Source organism: Anarhichas minor, unplaced genomic scaffold, assembly GCF_050575085.1.
Source record: "Anarhichas minor isolate MPS153535 unplaced genomic scaffold, ASM5057508v1 ptg000010l, whole genome shotgun sequence".
Classification (NCBI taxonomy): Eukaryota; Metazoa; Chordata; class Actinopteri; order Perciformes; family Anarhichadidae; genus Anarhichas; species Anarhichas minor.
Window position 1 is genome coordinate 399,108 of NW_027466456.1, and position 18,164 is coordinate 417,271.

The 18,164-nt window shown below is 41.8% G+C and overlaps 1 protein-coding gene across 9 annotated transcripts in view; it reads right to left on the bottom strand.

The window, feature by feature from the left end:
* Window positions 1-18,164, bottom strand: part of fryl (furry homolog, like) — a 65,844-nt gene that overhangs the window by 31,735 nt on the left and 15,945 nt on the right. For 4 of the 9 annotated variants that reach the window (XM_076087323.1, XM_076087324.1, XM_076087318.1 and 1 more), the window contains 22 exons: window positions 17,168-17,379; window positions 16,409-16,462; window positions 14,458-14,597; window positions 14,250-14,346; window positions 12,739-12,818; window positions 11,673-11,753; window positions 11,394-11,562; window positions 10,162-10,254; window positions 9,954-10,052; window positions 9,461-9,562; window positions 7,014-7,058; window positions 3,596-3,699; window positions 3,388-3,496; window positions 2,650-2,736; window positions 2,396-2,567; window positions 2,194-2,326; window positions 1,995-2,102; window positions 1,668-1,905; window positions 883-1,059; window positions 691-777; window positions 344-612; window positions 22-229 (listed from right to left, as the gene is read on the bottom strand). In XM_076087323.1, the coding sequence (XP_075943438.1) occupies window positions 22-229; window positions 344-612; window positions 691-777; window positions 883-1,059; window positions 1,668-1,905; window positions 1,995-2,102; window positions 2,194-2,326; window positions 2,396-2,567; window positions 2,650-2,736; window positions 3,388-3,496; window positions 3,596-3,699; window positions 7,014-7,058; window positions 9,461-9,562; window positions 9,954-10,052; window positions 10,162-10,254; window positions 11,394-11,562; window positions 11,673-11,753; window positions 12,739-12,818; window positions 14,250-14,346; window positions 14,458-14,597; window positions 16,409-16,462; window positions 17,168-17,379 (2,864 nt within the window). The remainder of the gene's footprint in view (window positions 1-21; window positions 230-343; window positions 613-690; window positions 778-882; window positions 1,060-1,667; window positions 1,906-1,994; window positions 2,103-2,193; window positions 2,327-2,395; window positions 2,568-2,649; window positions 2,737-3,387; window positions 3,497-3,595; window positions 3,700-7,013; window positions 7,059-9,460; window positions 9,563-9,953; window positions 10,053-10,161; window positions 10,255-11,393; window positions 11,563-11,672; window positions 11,754-12,738; window positions 12,819-14,249; window positions 14,347-14,457; window positions 14,598-16,408; window positions 16,463-17,167; window positions 17,380-18,164) is intronic. The other 5 variants (XM_076087326.1, XM_076087321.1, XM_076087320.1 and 2 more) reach the window with 2 other exon arrangements.

Genomic DNA, 18,164 nt, shown 5'->3' on the forward strand with positions numbered 1-18,164 from the left:
CTCCGTGTTCAGCAGCCTCACCTTCGAATCGTAACTGTAGCCGCTGTCCGGCGTGGACGCCAGCGTCTCAGGCGGGGAGCAGCGGACGGAGCCAGAGGTGGAGGACGAGGAGGACATGGAGGGGGAGGAGGAGGCGGAGCTGCAGCACAGAATCAGGTAGTTCCTCCAGAGGCCGATGTAGGAGTCGCTGCTGTTCAGACTGTTCAGTTTCTTGGCGTTGATGGGGCTGCTGAAGGTGAACGTACATAACAGGAGAGGTCAGAGATGACATGACATAAAAAGGGAACGACAACACAGAGCCGCCGGTCGAGAGAACAAAGCAGCTGCCTTGAGGGAAACGTACTTGATGTCAACTTGTGGAGACAGAAGCTGCAGGCGCGTGTAGGCGAACATCCAGGCGTAGTTGAGGGCGGTGGGGCAATGTTTTGGCAGGTTCTCCTGCCGCAGGAAGCTGGAGAAGCTGATGACCCAGGGGTCCTGGCCCTGAGTGACGTGGGCAAACACCCAGATGTGCGAGGGGCTCACCACGTCGAACTGGTGGCTGATGGGAGATGAGCTCCACTCCGCCAGCGTCTGCAGATCAATGCCACTGGGACAGTACAGCAGGTTGGTCTACGGAGAAAAGACACATTGAGCCTCGGAGGAGTTGTTAAGTTTTATGATTTTGTAAATGAGAGATGCAATGAATACCTGGTCAGCTCCTGTGAGATGAATGAAGCTCTCCAGCACCGATGCACTTAATCGGTCCATTACATCAATGGCCAGTTCCTCATCCCCCTGAAAGATTGAGGTAGATAGAGCAAATGTCAGAAAAACAGTACTAAAAGTCTTTGGCTGTTATTTGTCGGCCGTAATAAAACACACCGTGGTTGGAGTAATTACCTTGCAGATGCCCAGTGCTGTGTGCAGCGCACGGACCTCCTTGAGGACGTTAACAGCCAGCCGGCGTGTAGCAGGACGACAGCTACAGAGCACCACCAGAGCCAAACCCTCCACCACGCGCAGCACACCCAACAGAGGAGTACGCTCCAGGGGCAGGGAATGGCCGCTGCTTGAGCCCTGTGAAAATAATATTTATCATCAAAAACTCACTCTGAACATTGGGGCCAATTGTACGGAAGCCCTGAGAGGCAAGTGAGAGAAAAAGATTCTGCCGATTCATTTTCTAAGACTGATTTAAATTGTTTTCTCTCCTGTGTGTATGATTTAAGAACAGGTTTTTCTTTTCATCTGTAAAAGATGTGGAGAAAATATGTTTTGGCAGGTTTCATCAAGTGTTTTTTGTTGTAATACTAATTTTGGCCACAAGAGGCTGAAGTGCAACACTACCACATGGTCTAAAAATGACTAAATTTCTACATGCACTCTAAACTCAAAGGAACATATATTGTGTAGTTTTGTTTTTGTAAATTATCATAAGAGAAAAAAAAAATCACCTGACAAACAATTTTAGAACCGGTTTTATGATTGAAAAAGTGACTTAGAAAAATGATAACCTATTTATTCATGTTGTTAATTCATAAACACTGGAGAGAAAACAATTGAGATCAGACTCTAAACACTAAACAAACCAAAAGCCATAAACACAAAGTACAGTAACGCACATAACACATAAAAATCACTGCTAGTGATGAAGCTATAAAACCGTTCGGACTTCCTTCACAAACCTTTGCATCGTGGCTCTTATTGCTGCTCTGCACCGCCTGCCTCCACTGGCTGAGGAGCTGCAGCAGCATCTTGACAGCGTTGTCCAACAAAGTGGGGTGGACGTCCGTCACTTCTCGCACGATGAAGTACGCGAAGCCCGAGAGGACGTCCTCACGCCACTCTGGGAAATCCACCATCAGGGCCTGGAGGGTGGTGAAGGCGAGGCCACGCAGCTCCTCGTCCATGTGGATGGTCAGTCTGCAGAGGGAGAGGGAGGAAGACGTTAGGCGCTAAGGTAGATTGCACACCGATGTGTCTGCAGTTAGGTTAGAGGAGGGGGGGATTACTTGGCTAGAAGCTCTATGAGGTCTTGTCTGCTCATGCCGTCCGGGATCAGTCTCGGGATGGCGGCCACGCACGTACGGAACAGATCGATCTTTGGCTTCCTCTCTCCCCTGTGGTACAAAAACCGGCTTATGAGAACTTCAGGTCAGAAGTAACAAAAAGGAAGTAAAACAGCACGAGTCCAGGTTTGTGGTGACGTACGTGATCATGTCCTCGGGCTCCTTGTTGGACATCTGTACGTTGGTCATGCTCATGGAGCGTCCCACTTCCTTGTCCAGGTGTCGCAGGATGTTATCTAAGGCCTTTCTGACTTGAGGGTAGTACAGCGACATGCCTGGAAAACACCCAGAGGAGTCATTCAACTGTTTCAACTAAAAAAAGCCTTTTTATTTTTCCAACCCACCTATGACCTTGGCTTCTTCGTCTGTGAGGGTGGTGTTGAGGAAGATCTTCTTGACGCGCAGGGTGTTGCCGGAGGGCATGATGATCCCAGTCGTGGGCATCGGAGGCTCGCCGTCTTTCTGCTGGAGGCTGTCGGCGATCACCAGGAAGGCTCGCAGACCGATGTTCATCCTCTGTTGAGACGACGAGAGAGTTATGACGAGAAGGAATCCACAGACGCCACAACAACATCAGAACCTGAAGCCTCTACTTTACCTCCGGGTTGATGGCGAAGGTTTTGTGAGACTTGCCCACACACAGGAGGTCGTAGATTATCTCCTTCATAGCGAAGTCCAGTCTTTCCTGTAACGACCAACAGAGCAGGATTCACTAACCCTGGTCACACGTCGACATTTTGGCTTTTTGCAACCAGTGAACAGGAAGTGACCATATTAGGACTGAGGAGGAATGACATAGAGACGCCGTATACGTCTCTGGTAGAGACCTGTCAATCACTGTGTAGCCCCGCCCTAAAGCATCCCCTGCTTTATGGTCTGTTTGACTCTAAATGGACCATTGGAACAGTGGAAAGACCGACAAAGACGGTTTTGATGAGTTATTTTGCTTCTGTTGAGTGTGTTTCAATGATCAGTGAGGTAACATTACTGTTGTCTGACTGGAGTCTGGTGGCTTTGAGAAGAGCATATTAATTCTATGTTTTGTTCGTTAATAAATTACAATAATTATCCCTGTTGATTTTGTTTGTTATATATTCACTTCAACGCGCGTCACAAAACGTGTCTCCATCGCTGCAGCTGATAAATACCCGTGGCTACCGCAGAGTCATTTTTTCCCGGGAATGAATGCCGGTTGTAACCTTTCCCACGAGAGACAAACGCCAGATGTTAGTGGGAGTAAGTGAATGTTTTAGTCCAGTGAGAAAGGGGCTTTACACACAGCTCCTACACGGTGTATCATTAGCTGTGAGATCCAGGTATGTCGGCTCCAACTTACCTGAGCGATGAACTGGATGATCTTGACGAAGATGTTGAGCGGTGTGTCCCTGGGCACCACACTCCGGGAGCCTTTGGGGAAAAGTGCTGAAACGATGCTGAGTAGTCGACTAGTGGAGGAAAAAAAGGGATATTTTGAGCTTATTTACTGCTCAACAACAAGGCTAATATTGAAAAGACTTGTACTTCATAGCCATCAATCAACTGACCTCTGTGTGACAGTGTTACTCTCACACTTGATCCTGATGATGTAGACCCACAGCAGTCTGTAGAGAGACTCCAGAGCCACGCGGGACATTTTGGGGTCTTTGTTCTGTGGATGTAAAGAGAACAATATGAGACACTCACTTTGATTTTGGAAGTAACCCTACCCACCTGTGAGACCGGGTTGATGTTCTCTTGAGGAACTGTACGATCCTTTTTCAGCCTCTGTGCTTAATTTCCAATGAGTTTCACGTCTGAACAGTTAAAAGTCCACAGGATCCGATGATCGCTAAGCATTTTGAAGATGTAGTCGGCAGTAAAACTAGTGAAATAAAAAACTATTTTATGGGCTTTTGGATGAAATGTTGAGTATGAAGACAATCAATGTCAACCAGAAGAAAACATCTTGAGGAAAATAACCATTACGACCACTTTATGGACTGACCGGCCGAGTTAACTGTTATAATGAACATATTGTTGAGATACCTGCACAGGGCCGTTAGAAAACTGCAAAAACATGTATTCACCGATATGAAAAGTGAGTGTGAGGGACGATTTTTTTTGCCAGAGATGCAACAGGTTTGTCTAATCGAGTCTGTCTTCATGTCTGTTTGTGGACCTACATGGACCCCCTTTGGACACATTTGATCCAGAGCCTTTTGTGAGAACCTGGATCACAATAGGACATGACTCTCTCCACTTCTTGGGGCACGAGGACGGCAACGAGAAGAAGCCGAGGCGAGGCCTGTGTGTCGGGTTATTTTGCAGACTGGTCCCAACCCGATGGTCCAGACTGTGGGCGATCCGGCTCAGAGCGTGTAATGTGGTCTTGGTGCAAGGACTTCTATATGACGGCTTTATGGAGGTTTGTGGTTTCAAACTCTTTTGGCCAAACTCTCTCTGCCTTTCTATCCAACCACCTCACTGTCACAGCATCTCCTTTTATTATTCCTCCATCTAATATTTATACATCCGGTGTTCAGATAGTTATTAATATTCTGTGCAGCATCAATATTTTATAAGTGCAATAATGTGGACTCAACTTTTCAGTCTACTGACAGATATTTGATCGTGTTTGTTTTTTACTGTTGTCTCTGCTTGTTTTTCTGTCTCCTTTGCTGCTCTAACACTGAAAATGTCCCCTCTGTGGGACTAATAAAGGATTTGAATATATATCAAAATAAAAAGCAAAACGCTACTTTGATGTGGAACTACTTTAAGAATGAACGAGGACTTTTAAACACAGTTAAGCACGCCACGGCTCGGTTTATCAACACGATACTGTAAACATAAACCTTAGAGGTAAGTGAGAAACTGTCTTGTTCCACGCTGGATTGGAAACCACAGTCCATAAATCAAGTACACTATTGTGCTGCGAGATTTAATAATCTCTAATTGGCTTGTTGAATAAGAAGGTAAATTAATAATTGAGTTTCTATTTAAAAGAACTCAAACTCAGCTGTAGGTTCCCTAATTTGACGGCAACTTTTGAAAACAGGTTAATAACTTTCTCAACCTTTGTTGGTTGATCAAATACTAGACTTCAAACACGAGGACACATGACGACTCATGCATTTATTTAACCTGATTAATTTGGTCTGGTAATCTAACTTCTTTAACGTCATGGAAATGTGTTGATTGAAGTAGCGGCTGCATATCAAGGCTCGATTTCTGCTGGAAATCCCCCTCTCACCTCAGTGCCGAGCTCATTAAGGATGTCGATTAACGATTTTATAAAAAACAAAACTCAGCCTCAATGTGAGGTGGCAGGTAAATCATCAAATTCTATGATATTCAAATGAGTTCATCCTCTCACGACTTTCTCTGACCGTCTGGTAATAAATTAGGATGCACAAATCTGAATTGTTTTTGCTGATATGGCATTGATAGCTGCTACTATTATTTATTTTTGGCTGATAACAAAAACTTGCATTTAATGACAGTAGAGTGTAGATTTCCTGTTATATGGCTGATATTTGCTTGAAGTACTCAGATCCTTTACTTGAGTAAAAACAGCAATAACAGAGTAGAAATACTCTGCTGCAAGTTAAAGTCCTGCATTCAAAATATTACTTAAAATTATGAGCATCAAAATGTACTTTAAGTAGCAAAAGTAAAACTACTCATTATGCAGAATAATATACGTTAGTTTCATAATCATTGATGCATTAACATTAACATAATCTCAGCTACTTTATATACCTCCCAGTAGCTTAATCCATAAAACGACATCATCATTTATTAGTTTAATGTTTAAATATTTATTTTTTATTAATAATCTGAAACTGAAAGTAGCTAGTAACTAATGCCGTCAAATAGATGTAGTGGAGTGAAAAAGTACAATATTGACTTCCAAAATGTGGTGAAGATGAAGTATAAAGTAGCATAACATGAAAATACTCAAGTAAAGAACAAGTACCTCGAAGTTAAGTACAGTACTTGAGTAAACGCTCTGAGTAAGACCCTTTCATTCAGTTCAAATCTAAATATCAGACAACAGTCATCACCACCGACCAAAAACACAAACCAGCTCAACAACAAAGCCTGAAAGGCCACAACACAACACAACACAACACGTCTTCCTCTTCACTCTTCAATGTCCCCACAGAGGACGACTCACTACCCACGTGAGCCAATCAGGGGGATCGGTTCTACGTCCTGGTCACGGTGTTATCAATCCTACTACGGTGACGTCATGAGTTGGAGTTTGATTTATCACAATACGTCAGCAGCACTATGTTTTAAACACACGTCTATGTGTGTATAACTAGTGCTAATATAATATGATTTAACATATAACCTGTTTGACTCAATGTACAAGTAAAAAAAAAATGTAATACACTTTGAAAAACCTCTGAAAATATTGGTATCATGGAGACATGCCAGGACATGTGTGAACATTTGGAACTTCCTGAGACAGATATAAAATATACTATCGCATCCAAGGCAACAGAGGAAGAGTTTAAAATAAAGGCGGAGCTTTAGCCTCAGACGGAGAAACTATACAAGCAGTTGGTCTCTGGAGGCGACCTCGAGTTGGTTCTTTGCTTGAAGAATAAACTCAAACGTCAAACCTCTCTGGAACACCAATAGCTACTAATTACAGAATAGACAGAAGTGTTGGAGATCGTAGTTTAGACTTCATCAACCGGCCCAGCCTGAGCTTCTGCTCTCCAACACATGACCCGCCCTACGCTGCCTCTGATTGGCTCACCCTGATATCCTTACCCTCACCAATCTCACTCCTCAAGCCTAAACATAACCGAATCCAACCAACATAGACGACGACTACTCTCCAATCAGAGGCGGAGCTGGGCGGGCCACGCCCTTAGGATTCATAATCTAGCTTCCTGGTTTTAGGACCCGGACCTTTTCAGAGTGACGGGAGCACCGGGCAGCTCGCTGCCAACCACATAAACTCACCTGCAGCGTCTCAATCTGCTTTCGGATGCTGTTGTTAGACGGCATCTGGAGCGAGTCGACGTGAGAAAAAAGATGACATGACAGGAGACAAAGAATGAAGGGGTTGAGGGGGGGAGGGGTAACATGCATGTTAAAAGGCAAAAACTAAACAAATATGAAAAGAGCAGTCTGAAGTATCTCATCAATGTGACGGTGCATAAATCAACACTATGTTCCTGAAATGAAACACAATGAACTGTTCAACCTTCCACTTGTGGACTTATTAGTGGCATGCCAGTAATAAAAAGTAACAGTTCGTTGGTGTTTGATATGGTATTATTTATATATATATATATATATATATATATATATATATATATATATATATATATATATATATATATATATATATATATATATATATATATATATATATATATATATATATATATATATATATATATATATATATATATATATATATATATATATATATATATATATATCTCAACATAAGAGTGACACAAATCTTAATTTGAAAGTGATAAAGCAAAATAAGGTGTGCTGTGGTCTGTAAATCAGACAGTTTGACAGAGAAAACACAAATAAATAGACAAATGAATAGAGTGGATGAAAAGAGGAACATTGAAGCGTGAGGAAAAGGACATTTAAAGGTGTGAAAGGAAAATGGGTGGAGCAAGCAACGAAACCCAAATCAGCAGTTTATTCAAATCCAAATCAAGCAAGCTCAAAATGCTATGTGCTGTATCTTAACCCTGTGGGGATCACACTTTAAAGTAGGGCAGCCCAAATATGGTGTAAACCATAATCTCCATTAGTTTGTAAAATACCAAATAAAGAATCTGAGAACATACATGCACAACATTCAGCATGCAAATGCATTAAAGGTAGAGTTTGGATGTTTTGAAGTGTGGTTGTATGAGGTTCTGAGCAACAGTCAGCGTTTTACTACAGTAGATGGTAAGTGAAGCTATATTCAGAATGTCTTCACCTCTTCACCTTGCTGTCAGACAGACCTTTCTGAGGGGAACTGAAGCGGTTATCTATGATCTCTACAAACACACCAGACTCCATTCACTGTGTTTTAAAGAGTTAGTTCAGATTCACTGATGTCTCAACAACACAACCTCAGCAACAGATGGAGGCAGCAGGAGAGCAGCAGCTCCTGTGTCCTGAGAGGTAGAATCAGTGTTTGAGTGAATGGAGTCTGGTGTGTTTGTAGAGATCATAGATAACAGCTTGAGTTCCCCTCAGAAAGGTCTGTCTGACAGCAAGGTGAAGAGGTGAAGACATTCTGAATATAGCTTCACTTCAACTGAGAGACATTCTGTTAGAGTCTAACATACGTCCACAGCAGAACATCACTTTGCTCCCGTGCTGGTTCTCCTGTCTGTTTCTATGAACTCATCTACTGCAGTAGAACCCTGACTGTGGAGGAGAACCTCACACACTACAGAACATCACTACTGTCTCTTTAAGTAATGTATTGATCTTTCTTTGACCATTTTTTTAAGAGCAGCCACAGGGTTAAAATCACTGGTTGGACAAGAACCCCCTAAATCACTGAACATCATCACTACCCTAACCCATCACACAGAAACCCGTAAGATGATCTCAATCACAGAATCAGCATCACCACAACTCAGACTGACCGATTAAGCCTTTTGTATTTTTTGAATGAAGGAAACCTGAAACAATTACAGTGAAAGAGAACACTGGAAAAGAGATCACTGAGAAGACAAACGGCCATTCGAAACCATCGGAAATCACCATCACAAAGACGCAAAGAACATGAAATCTATCCACCACAAGATCATGGGATCTCCACAGAAAGGGTAATCAATGTAGAACGAGAGGGGAGGGGGGCTCCATGACGGTCGGGGACAAGAGGAAAGTGGGTTTGATTGGTTTGTCTTTGGTTTACAGGGAGTCATCTACAGACCTGAGTTAAAACAGCACTTGAGATATTGAACATGCAACGATCATCAGATGAATCACGAGAGTTTAAAGATCTAACCATTCATTTTATTCTCTGTGAAACCAGTTGTGGTTACACTTGCGATAATCAGTGACACCTAATAATCATTTATTTCATGTCTGTTGTCTTTGAGCATAAATTACAGCTTTTATTAAACAAAGACTATTATTAGATTATTAAATCAAGTGCTATTCCTATCCAGATCTGGCTGTCGATAAATTAGGGTAAAGTACATTATTATGAGACAGAACCACAGAGCACACCCTTCTTCAGTCAGCATGTTGTAACACCATGTTGATGTTTTCACATTGCAGAAAACACATAAATCTAATTTCAAATGTTACACAACACGAGTCATAAGACCTGTGAGGTTGTCAGAGCCAAGTAATGTGTCCCAAAACCTGAAGAATGCAGTCGTTTGTGCTACAAACTTTGTGAAATGGATCGGGAGTAAAGGCTCGGCGTGTACCTTCAGGTGCGAGAGGCAGTTCTGGAGGAAGATGTGCCAGTTGTTGAGGAAGAACTGCTTCTGACTGACACACAGCAGGCAGGTCACCAGAGGATACAGAGCCTGGAGAGAAAACAGCGTCAGAGGGATAAAGTAGTTTTGTTTTCCGAGTCATTGAGGAATTGAGCATCTGAACAAAAAAGAAGAGATAAACACAAAAGCATTGCACACCACAGATCCCAAGCCGAGACCGGAGGGATGAATTTAAAGAAATAGACACAGACCACAGACTGTACATAAGAAGTGGACGTAGTCCTCATGACATCATCCATTAGTTTAAGGACTGACGGGTTTTTTTTTTGCAACCATTTTCAGATATTTCTAGCCAATGGAAAAGTTGACAAAATACAGGAAGAGCGAAACACAAAAGGAGAAGGAAGTAGTAAAGATTCAGAGTAAATGGAGAAAGGGGTGGTGGGGAGGAAGAGAGGAACGAGTCCGATATCATTATTACCAAAGAGTGCTTCTTTCTGGAACTGAGTTCAAACGTAGTCTGGTACAGCATCTCCACAAAGTTCTTCAGACACGGCACGTTGACTTCATTTTTCACCGCCTGAGGAGGAAAACGGCTCATCACCGAGGATCTCAACGCGATAAAATGACACAAAGAGATTCATTCGCCTGAAGTAAAACAGCGGAGACCGTTTAAAAAGTTTACTCACAGCTGCGACGGGGATGAGGATCTCCACGAAGAGACCAGCGAGAGCGTGCTTTATGTCTTTGTCCTTGACCTCCAGAAAATACTGGGCACACTCCTAGAAAAGAGCATCAAAGACACACATGTGTGAAGAATACGCAGAGGACAAGGAAGATGGTTCCGCAGTATTAAGACGACAATGTTGACAGCCCTAACCTAGGTTTATCTTATGAACTCCAGCTTTTTATTGAGGGTGAAAAAGGTGAAAAATGTCAGCTTTAAAATGTGGATTTACAGTCAAACAAACGTGAAAAGAACCGTACAGCATCCTGTTATCGTCTTTTTAATCCTTCGTAGGATGAATCACTGAGAGCAGGAACTAGTTTTTTCATCGCGTTATTGACTTTAACTGGAGACAAACTTAATCGTAAAGAATTTTGCTTCTTAAACATCATTACAAAATGTAAATATCCTGTATTTCTCAGGCTTTAAAACACCCTCATATGGGTAGAAACAATGATAAGTACTTGAATAAAGTGGTGGACATAAACCAATTAGCAACAGGAAATGTAAAAGGGACAATTTACCGCAAAATAAAATATACATATTTTTCCTCTTAGCTGCGGGAACTATTTTCTTTCTACCGACCCGCCAGCCGAATCACCGTGCAGAAGAAGCATCTACTTATGGAGGAGAGGCTCATGCTTGTGACGGAGCGAGATGTAAACATTAAAGGCGTCCTCGTTAGCTGAGCCGTAACATTAGCTAGCCGAGCTAACACACGGTTCCAACACGAAACCGCTCACAACAAGGTCTCTGGAATATCTCGATTAACCGGGTCATGATTTCTGGAAAGAGACGTCTAGTTCCAATATAATTTATATCTCCAACACTCTGCAACTCACACAAAAACATCTGGATTCATAGATAGAACTACAGGTAAGAGGAAGTATTTTTGGGTGAACTGTCCCTTTTAGAAAACAGCGAGTGTGATACCGCTGCAAGGAGGTTCATGAAAAAAGAGACACGCTCCATTAAAACACACACACAAGCACACCCACACGCTTCTTGGCAAACCTCACCTTTGATCGTTACTCATCTAGATTTATGAGCCATCGCTACAGAGAGCTGCTGAGTTTGAACAAAGAGCGGCGGTAATAAAATAAAATAAAAATGTCTGCTGTAATTTAACAAACACTCATATCAGCCACACTAACTGTAGATACACACCCGGGCAAATAAAGGACTATAATTCACCTGCATGAACTGAAAAGAAGCCTCAAAATCCTCCACGGGATACATTTTAACCCGGAAGAACTTCATGCCCATGATGAGGCTGATGACGCTCTGGACCACGTAGGGACTCTGCTCCTTTAGTCTGAGCTCCTTCAGTTCTGTGATGAACTTCTTCCTCACCGTCTGAAACCTGAGCACACACACACACAAAGATATACATATATATATATATATATATATATACATATACATATCTAAACTAATGACAAAATGTGTGAAGTTACTATTCAGCCAGCTTACTTTGACTGCGTCAGGATTCCGATGACCTCAGCATACAGGTCTGCGATGATGTGCACGTTGCCAGTGTTTGGGCCACAGTACCTGTCAATCAAAGCATTTGTCATCAAGTCTTAAACAAGTGAACATCTTTATTGTGGAAGACATTGTTACAGAAGCCCTGAGAGGAAAGTGGGAAACAAAGATTCTGGTGATCTATTTTCTAAGTCTGATATAAAGTTTATTCCTCTTTTGTTTATGACTGAAGAACAGGTGGGAAAAAAAGATTGTGCTGAGATAACCAAAGTTCTCTTTTCTGTGAAACATGTGGGAACATTTGACATCTTTTAGGTAAATAAAATGAATAGATAAATAAATACACCTACAAACATACACACCCCATACTTCATAACCCCCCCCAACACCTTTCTTTTTAAGATCAAGTGTTTGTTGTTGTAATACTCATGTCGGCCACATGAGGCTGATGACCACTTCCCCGTTTAAATTTCTTCATGCGTGTGCGTGTTAGCAAGTTGTGTGAATTAAAACTCACCTGGAAGAAAACAGAAAGGCTTGTAGTCCTATTTGAGAACATGGGGTGGTGCTGCACTTCAGCCTCTTGTGGCCAGAATGAGTATTGCAACAACAAACATGTGATCACATGATCCTGACAATAGAAACTTGTTTTTGGAAAAATTGCGAAACCTTTTTTCTAACTGTTTTCCAACTGTCACAGCTGGACTATGAGGCCAGATACTAATAGTTTTTTCTTCTCAGTTTATGACTAAAGAACAGGTGTGGGGAAAAAAAGGTTTCCTTTTATTCAAATTTGTAAAACAAGTGGAACAAGTTTTTTCAATTGAAAAACAAGTAACTTTGAAAAGTTATCCTTGCAAAACCTTTTATTCTAGCCGACTGTCACAGCTGGAAAAAGAAGAACTTGCTCGTGAAAAGCCGAATAACCTCTTTAAAGTGTCTTTAATGACAGTTTATGGTGACACAATGCCCGTCTATTGAAGTGAGAGCACCACTGTATCTTCATCAGTACTTTCTATTCATGCCCAATTCATCAGTGTGGCTGCGTACTTACCCCTCTTTGTGTTTAAAGTGCTTGAATGCCAGGTTTAGGACTTCGTGTACTAGAACATCTGGCACTGGATGAAGAGGAATCTGTGATGCAAAACATGGAATCATTGGTCTTATTAGCAGCATTGACAGTCTTTCTCTTTGCTTCCATTCAGGAGCAAACGCACAGGAAAGAAGCCAAGGACAACTTAGCTCCGGTCCCCAGGGATCGGCTTTTAGTTCAGAATGCTGCAGAGATTTTGGACGAGTCCGCTTTAGAAACACAACCGAGTCGGGAGTTGGTCTGATGCTATTGTGTTTATTTACCGTGTCACCCTGCAGGCAAAGACTCCGCTAACAAACACTGCAGTTCATTTCTGCACTACAGGAGATAAGTAAATAAAAAATAACTTTGAAACAATGCTCTTATCTTTCTACGTCTGCAAATCATGAGTGAAAGAATAAAACAACTCTCATCAGTGGTGAATGCTGCACTGGCAGTTAAGATATCTGATCATTTGAATAATTGTTCACAATAAAAAGATGACCAGATGTCCCAAATCCTAAATACTGTCCTGTTTGTCCCAAGAATAAGACAATGAATTGTGGCTGTTGTAGTTTTTTAAAGCCATGTACAGTAGTTCCTACACACAGCGGCAACGCTTTCTCTATAGGAAAAGAATTCCCCTTTCCGGTACCTTAAATCATAATAAATATGTACAGTAGCCAACGGCAATATTTTTTTCAATCCTGTTTGAATTGTGCCATTAATTACACACAATATCATTTAGTTTTGTGTGAAACCGCTCAGTGAACTTCCTCTCTCACCATCGCATCATACAACATGGCCGTCACCTCGGCTAGCTAGCTAACAAGCTAACTTACTTGATGTGTTTTATCAGCCGTGTGTGAGTGAGACCGGTGTGAGAACATTCTGGTACAACTTTTGGTTGTGTAGTTTTTATAATTACGTATTTTTACAGTCTTATACTTCAACAGTTTTACAACAAATTGAGACTTTCTTCACTTAAAATGACAAACATCATATTTGTAATTCATAGCAAAAATCAAACTCTCTCGCCGTTGACTTCTGACGATGTTTTTTTCTGAAATGAGGTCCCATGGTGGTCCACAAGAAGGGGCGGGACTTCTCCTCTCTAATATTATAACTACTGTCCCAGAGTGTCACTCCATCCTCATCTGGTCACCCTAACTTCAAGAAATATATAAACTACAAACTATATCAACTTTACTTTGAAATTAAATCATATACAGTGAGAAACCCGGCATCCGATTCTCCAAAGGTAAAAGAAACGGTATACATGTTTACTACAACAGATATCACATCAACAAAGAAACTAAGTCTGTCTGGAGGACGTTAAAGTGGAACTACATGGTGTAACCAAAGCCACTCTTTAATGACATGTCAACATAGGGTCAAACAGTAGTCAACTGACCCCAGCTACCCAACTGGAATAAAGACTTTATATATGGAGTGTAAACCAGTAAACCAGAGCAGAGTGTCAGATAACTCACCTGTTTCAGAACTTCCACTGAAACTAAACAAAAAATGAAGTCTATGGATAAGTCCCTCCGTTCCAGAAGGTAATCTTTATCCCGGTGCTGTTCGTCTCTGCAGAGCGGGAGAGAGAAAATGATTAATTACACATCACCTATAAATGATTCGTACGTGAGGAAGAAGAGGAAGAAGAAGACATAGTTGAAACGAAGACGAGCGTCTCACCCTTTGGACTTGGTACTGGAGCGAGGCCGGTACTCGTAGGACTCGTCCTCGGTGCCGCTCTGCCGCCGGTACCAGTCGAACAGCGTGCGCAGTAGGGAGGGCAAACAGTGTTCTGCTATTGAGCTCATAGAGCTTATTAACTGGGAAAAACAACGACATACAAACATTACATTCATTGATATTTTAATGCACACGTTAAACACTTCAACCTGTCGAATACAGACCAGAAGTTTTCTGGGTGACATACTGTAGATATTGATTATGATCAGGAGTGTGGTGTTGGATAACTTGTTGAGCACATATTAGGCTCTGTTCACATCTGGCACTAACATCGTCTTTGGGTGATCCGGATCTGAAGTGAACCGCTCAAAGTAGGTCAGTTCACACCTCGTCAGTGAACGCTCTGAATGCAAAATAAACACGTATAATATTTCTGTTTGCAAAAAAACAAAATTGTTGTTTTTAAACAAGACTGAAGGCAGCGACGCAAATCCTCCGTGTTCCATTTGTACGTTTATTAGTTCACTTAAAGAGGACAAACTGCAGCAGATTGTGGCTTTTGGCTTTGAGGAGAGACGAGGGTTAGATGGCTTTCATATCCTTAATTGCTGCGAAAAGGAAGTCATTCCATCATTTTACGAGCAGTTGTGGATCACCTCTCTAGGTGAGTAACACACGCTGCACATCCTCTCTTACGTCACCCAACTAAACTCTTGCTTCCAGGATAATTGAAATGCTTGTTTGCGCTTCAGCTCATAAACTCGGTCTTCTCATGTCCAACTCAACAGAAATGGGAAGGAAGGGAGAAGGCTCACTCCTTAATTACTACCATCATCATCATCTCCAAATGTGGTTTGAGCCAGGCGGCAAACTCTGAAAAGTGAAGCCAAAGCTTCATGTGTTAAAGCTGCATTCTCTCTAGTGTCCACCAGGGGGCGACTCCTCTGGTTGTATAGAAGTCAATGAGAAAATGACTACTTCTCTCTTGATTTATTACCGGCAGATATATTTTCTTTCTTCCATAAATAACATATTATATATTGAGGTGAAATTCAGTCCTACGCTGAGTTTTATTTCCTTTCCCACAGAATATTATTACTTGTTTCTCGTTTCACCCTCGTCGTTAAAGGAACAACATTGGGTTCAGATGTCAGCCAGTCAAAGACAAATCAAGCAGTAGAGCTGCTGTGACGGATTTATGTCGCTGGAAATCCATTTAGTTTAGTCAGCGAGACTTACTGTTAAATCACCGCAACTTCATCATCATCCTCGTCGTCATTGCGGCAGGCTGAAAGTTGCGCAACTGGAAAAAACGATAAAAGCGGCACGACTGGCGTTTTCCACGCGCGTTTTTAGACGCAACATGTGAGATAGAGATAATCTATGATGATCTGTGTGTTTCTGTGTAGTACCGGCTGTATGAGGAAGCAGTAAATCCCAACTCTACCACTAACAAGTGAGCACAGAAAGAAACAAGAAATCAGTACTGTAGTTACTCAAGATCACAGCGAACAGTTGAGACGATACATAAAACATGAAAACAGGGAGGTGGTCAGTCTGTGTTTGAGGGTCGGTGCAGCGTGATGAGGATGATGATGACGGATGCCGGAGCAGCAGAGTTATGCAACCGCTCCCTCTGCCCTTATGGCGCCTGATACACTCCAGCACCCGATGCTGATTTACTGGAGGATGACACAGCGATTCTACACTCCCTGTACCCCCCCCCCTTCCTCACTCACAATTGGGACAGCTGGATCTATAGCACCACGTCCTCGTCGGCTTTGTGCCGTGCTGAACAAAGCGTTCTGCAGCAGGCGGGCCTATTGTATAGAGTTCTGCATCAGCTACAGATGAGGGACAGACGGGCCGACGCACGCACGCACACACACACACACACACACACACACACACACACACACACACACACGGGATGTGAGAATCGGGTACTGACCTGGTCAAATTGTGCATCTTCTCCTCTCTGGAGGGATCGGGACAGAGGTTTCTCCTGTAGAGAGAGACAGAGATTCAGAATGAGGAGTTACTAACACAGCAGAGTTGTAGTGTTGCACGACAAAAGGTGGACTTTTATATATATATATATATATATATATATATATATATATATATATATATATATATATATATATATATATATATATATATATATATATATATATATATATATATATATATATATATATATATATATATATATATATATATATATATATATATATATATATATATATATATATATATATATATATATATAAATATAAAAGTCCACCTTTTTCTAACTGTATTTTTTTGTATTTATTTTGTATTTGTCATACATGTTTTTATGGTTTTCATACCTCACAGTTGCTCTACCACCCTGAACTCGTTTTATTACTAGAAGTATCCTTTTTTGTATCTCTAATTTATTGGGATTTTATTATTTTTGCTTCTTGTGTGTCTTGTTTTTAAAATAACTCTTATTGATTGATCAGCACTTTGAGCTTCATTTTATGTAATGAATAATGCTACATAAATAAAGCTCATTATTATTATTATAATAATAAAGATTATGTGCCTTTCCTGTTCCTCACACATCTTTCTGTTTTTCCTGCAGTGGCTGGCAGTTAGTTGCCAAAGAGAGGCGGTTATCTCAGCAGCGTGGGTCACATCACGTGTCGCATATTGAATTTCACTTCCTGTTGTTTCGACTCACCAGGGGCTCGGCCATCACCATCTCGATCTTCTTCTCGGCCAGCACGGCAAACTCAGCAAACAGACTCTTGATGACGAACTCCCCGGGCTTGAGCTCGGGGTCGATGGTGATGCTCGACATGGTGGAGACGACGCTGTGTTTCTCCCACGAGAGGGGGGTCACCGAGGAGGGGGGGCGGCGTCTACTCACGCTGCTGCTGACCGGTGCAGAAGCTTGATTGAGAGAGGGGGAGAGAGAGAGAGAGAGAGAGAGAGAGAGAGAGACAGGAATCTTAGTTTGGGATGCTACAGATAAGTGTAATTTCTTAAGGATAGAGTAAACGAGACAGAGAGCGAGAGAGAGAGTGAACGAGAGAGCGAGCGGGAGAGAAAAAGCGAGAAAGCGAGAACGAGAGACGGAGCCAGAACGAGAGACAGAGCGAGAGAGCGAGACAGAGCGAGAGAGAGAGACAGAACGAGAGCGAGAGACAGAACAAGAGAGAGAGCGAGAGCTCTCGCTTTCTTGCTGAGAGTTAGATGAGAAGATTGACACCACACTCATGTTTGTCTGCTAAATACAGTATGAAGCTAGCAGTCGGTTAGCTTAGTTTAGGAAACAGCTAGCTAAATATTTAAACACAATTAGTTTGTTTCTTATTCTCTAAAAGCACACATCAAAATCACTACGATACCTCATTAAACAACAAATGGTTAGTTCAGCTGCAAATTAATTTAATTAATAAAATAACCCAGAAAGGTCTTTGAGGGTTGGAGAGGGTTGGTCTTTGAGGGTTCACCTTAAACTTCAGGTGAACCCAGCTGCTCTGACTAAGAATGTAGAAGCTGACTAGGTGGACGAGGTGTTGTCCTCCTTCTCTGCTTCTGCTTTGAGAGACTGACCTAGTTGCTTCTTTTCCCCCTTTTTAGTCTTCAGGCTTATCTGCAAGTTTGTCCATTTACATTTATTATATAAGTTGGGAAAATAGTCTTTGTTGTCGTTTATACTTTTATTTTATCTG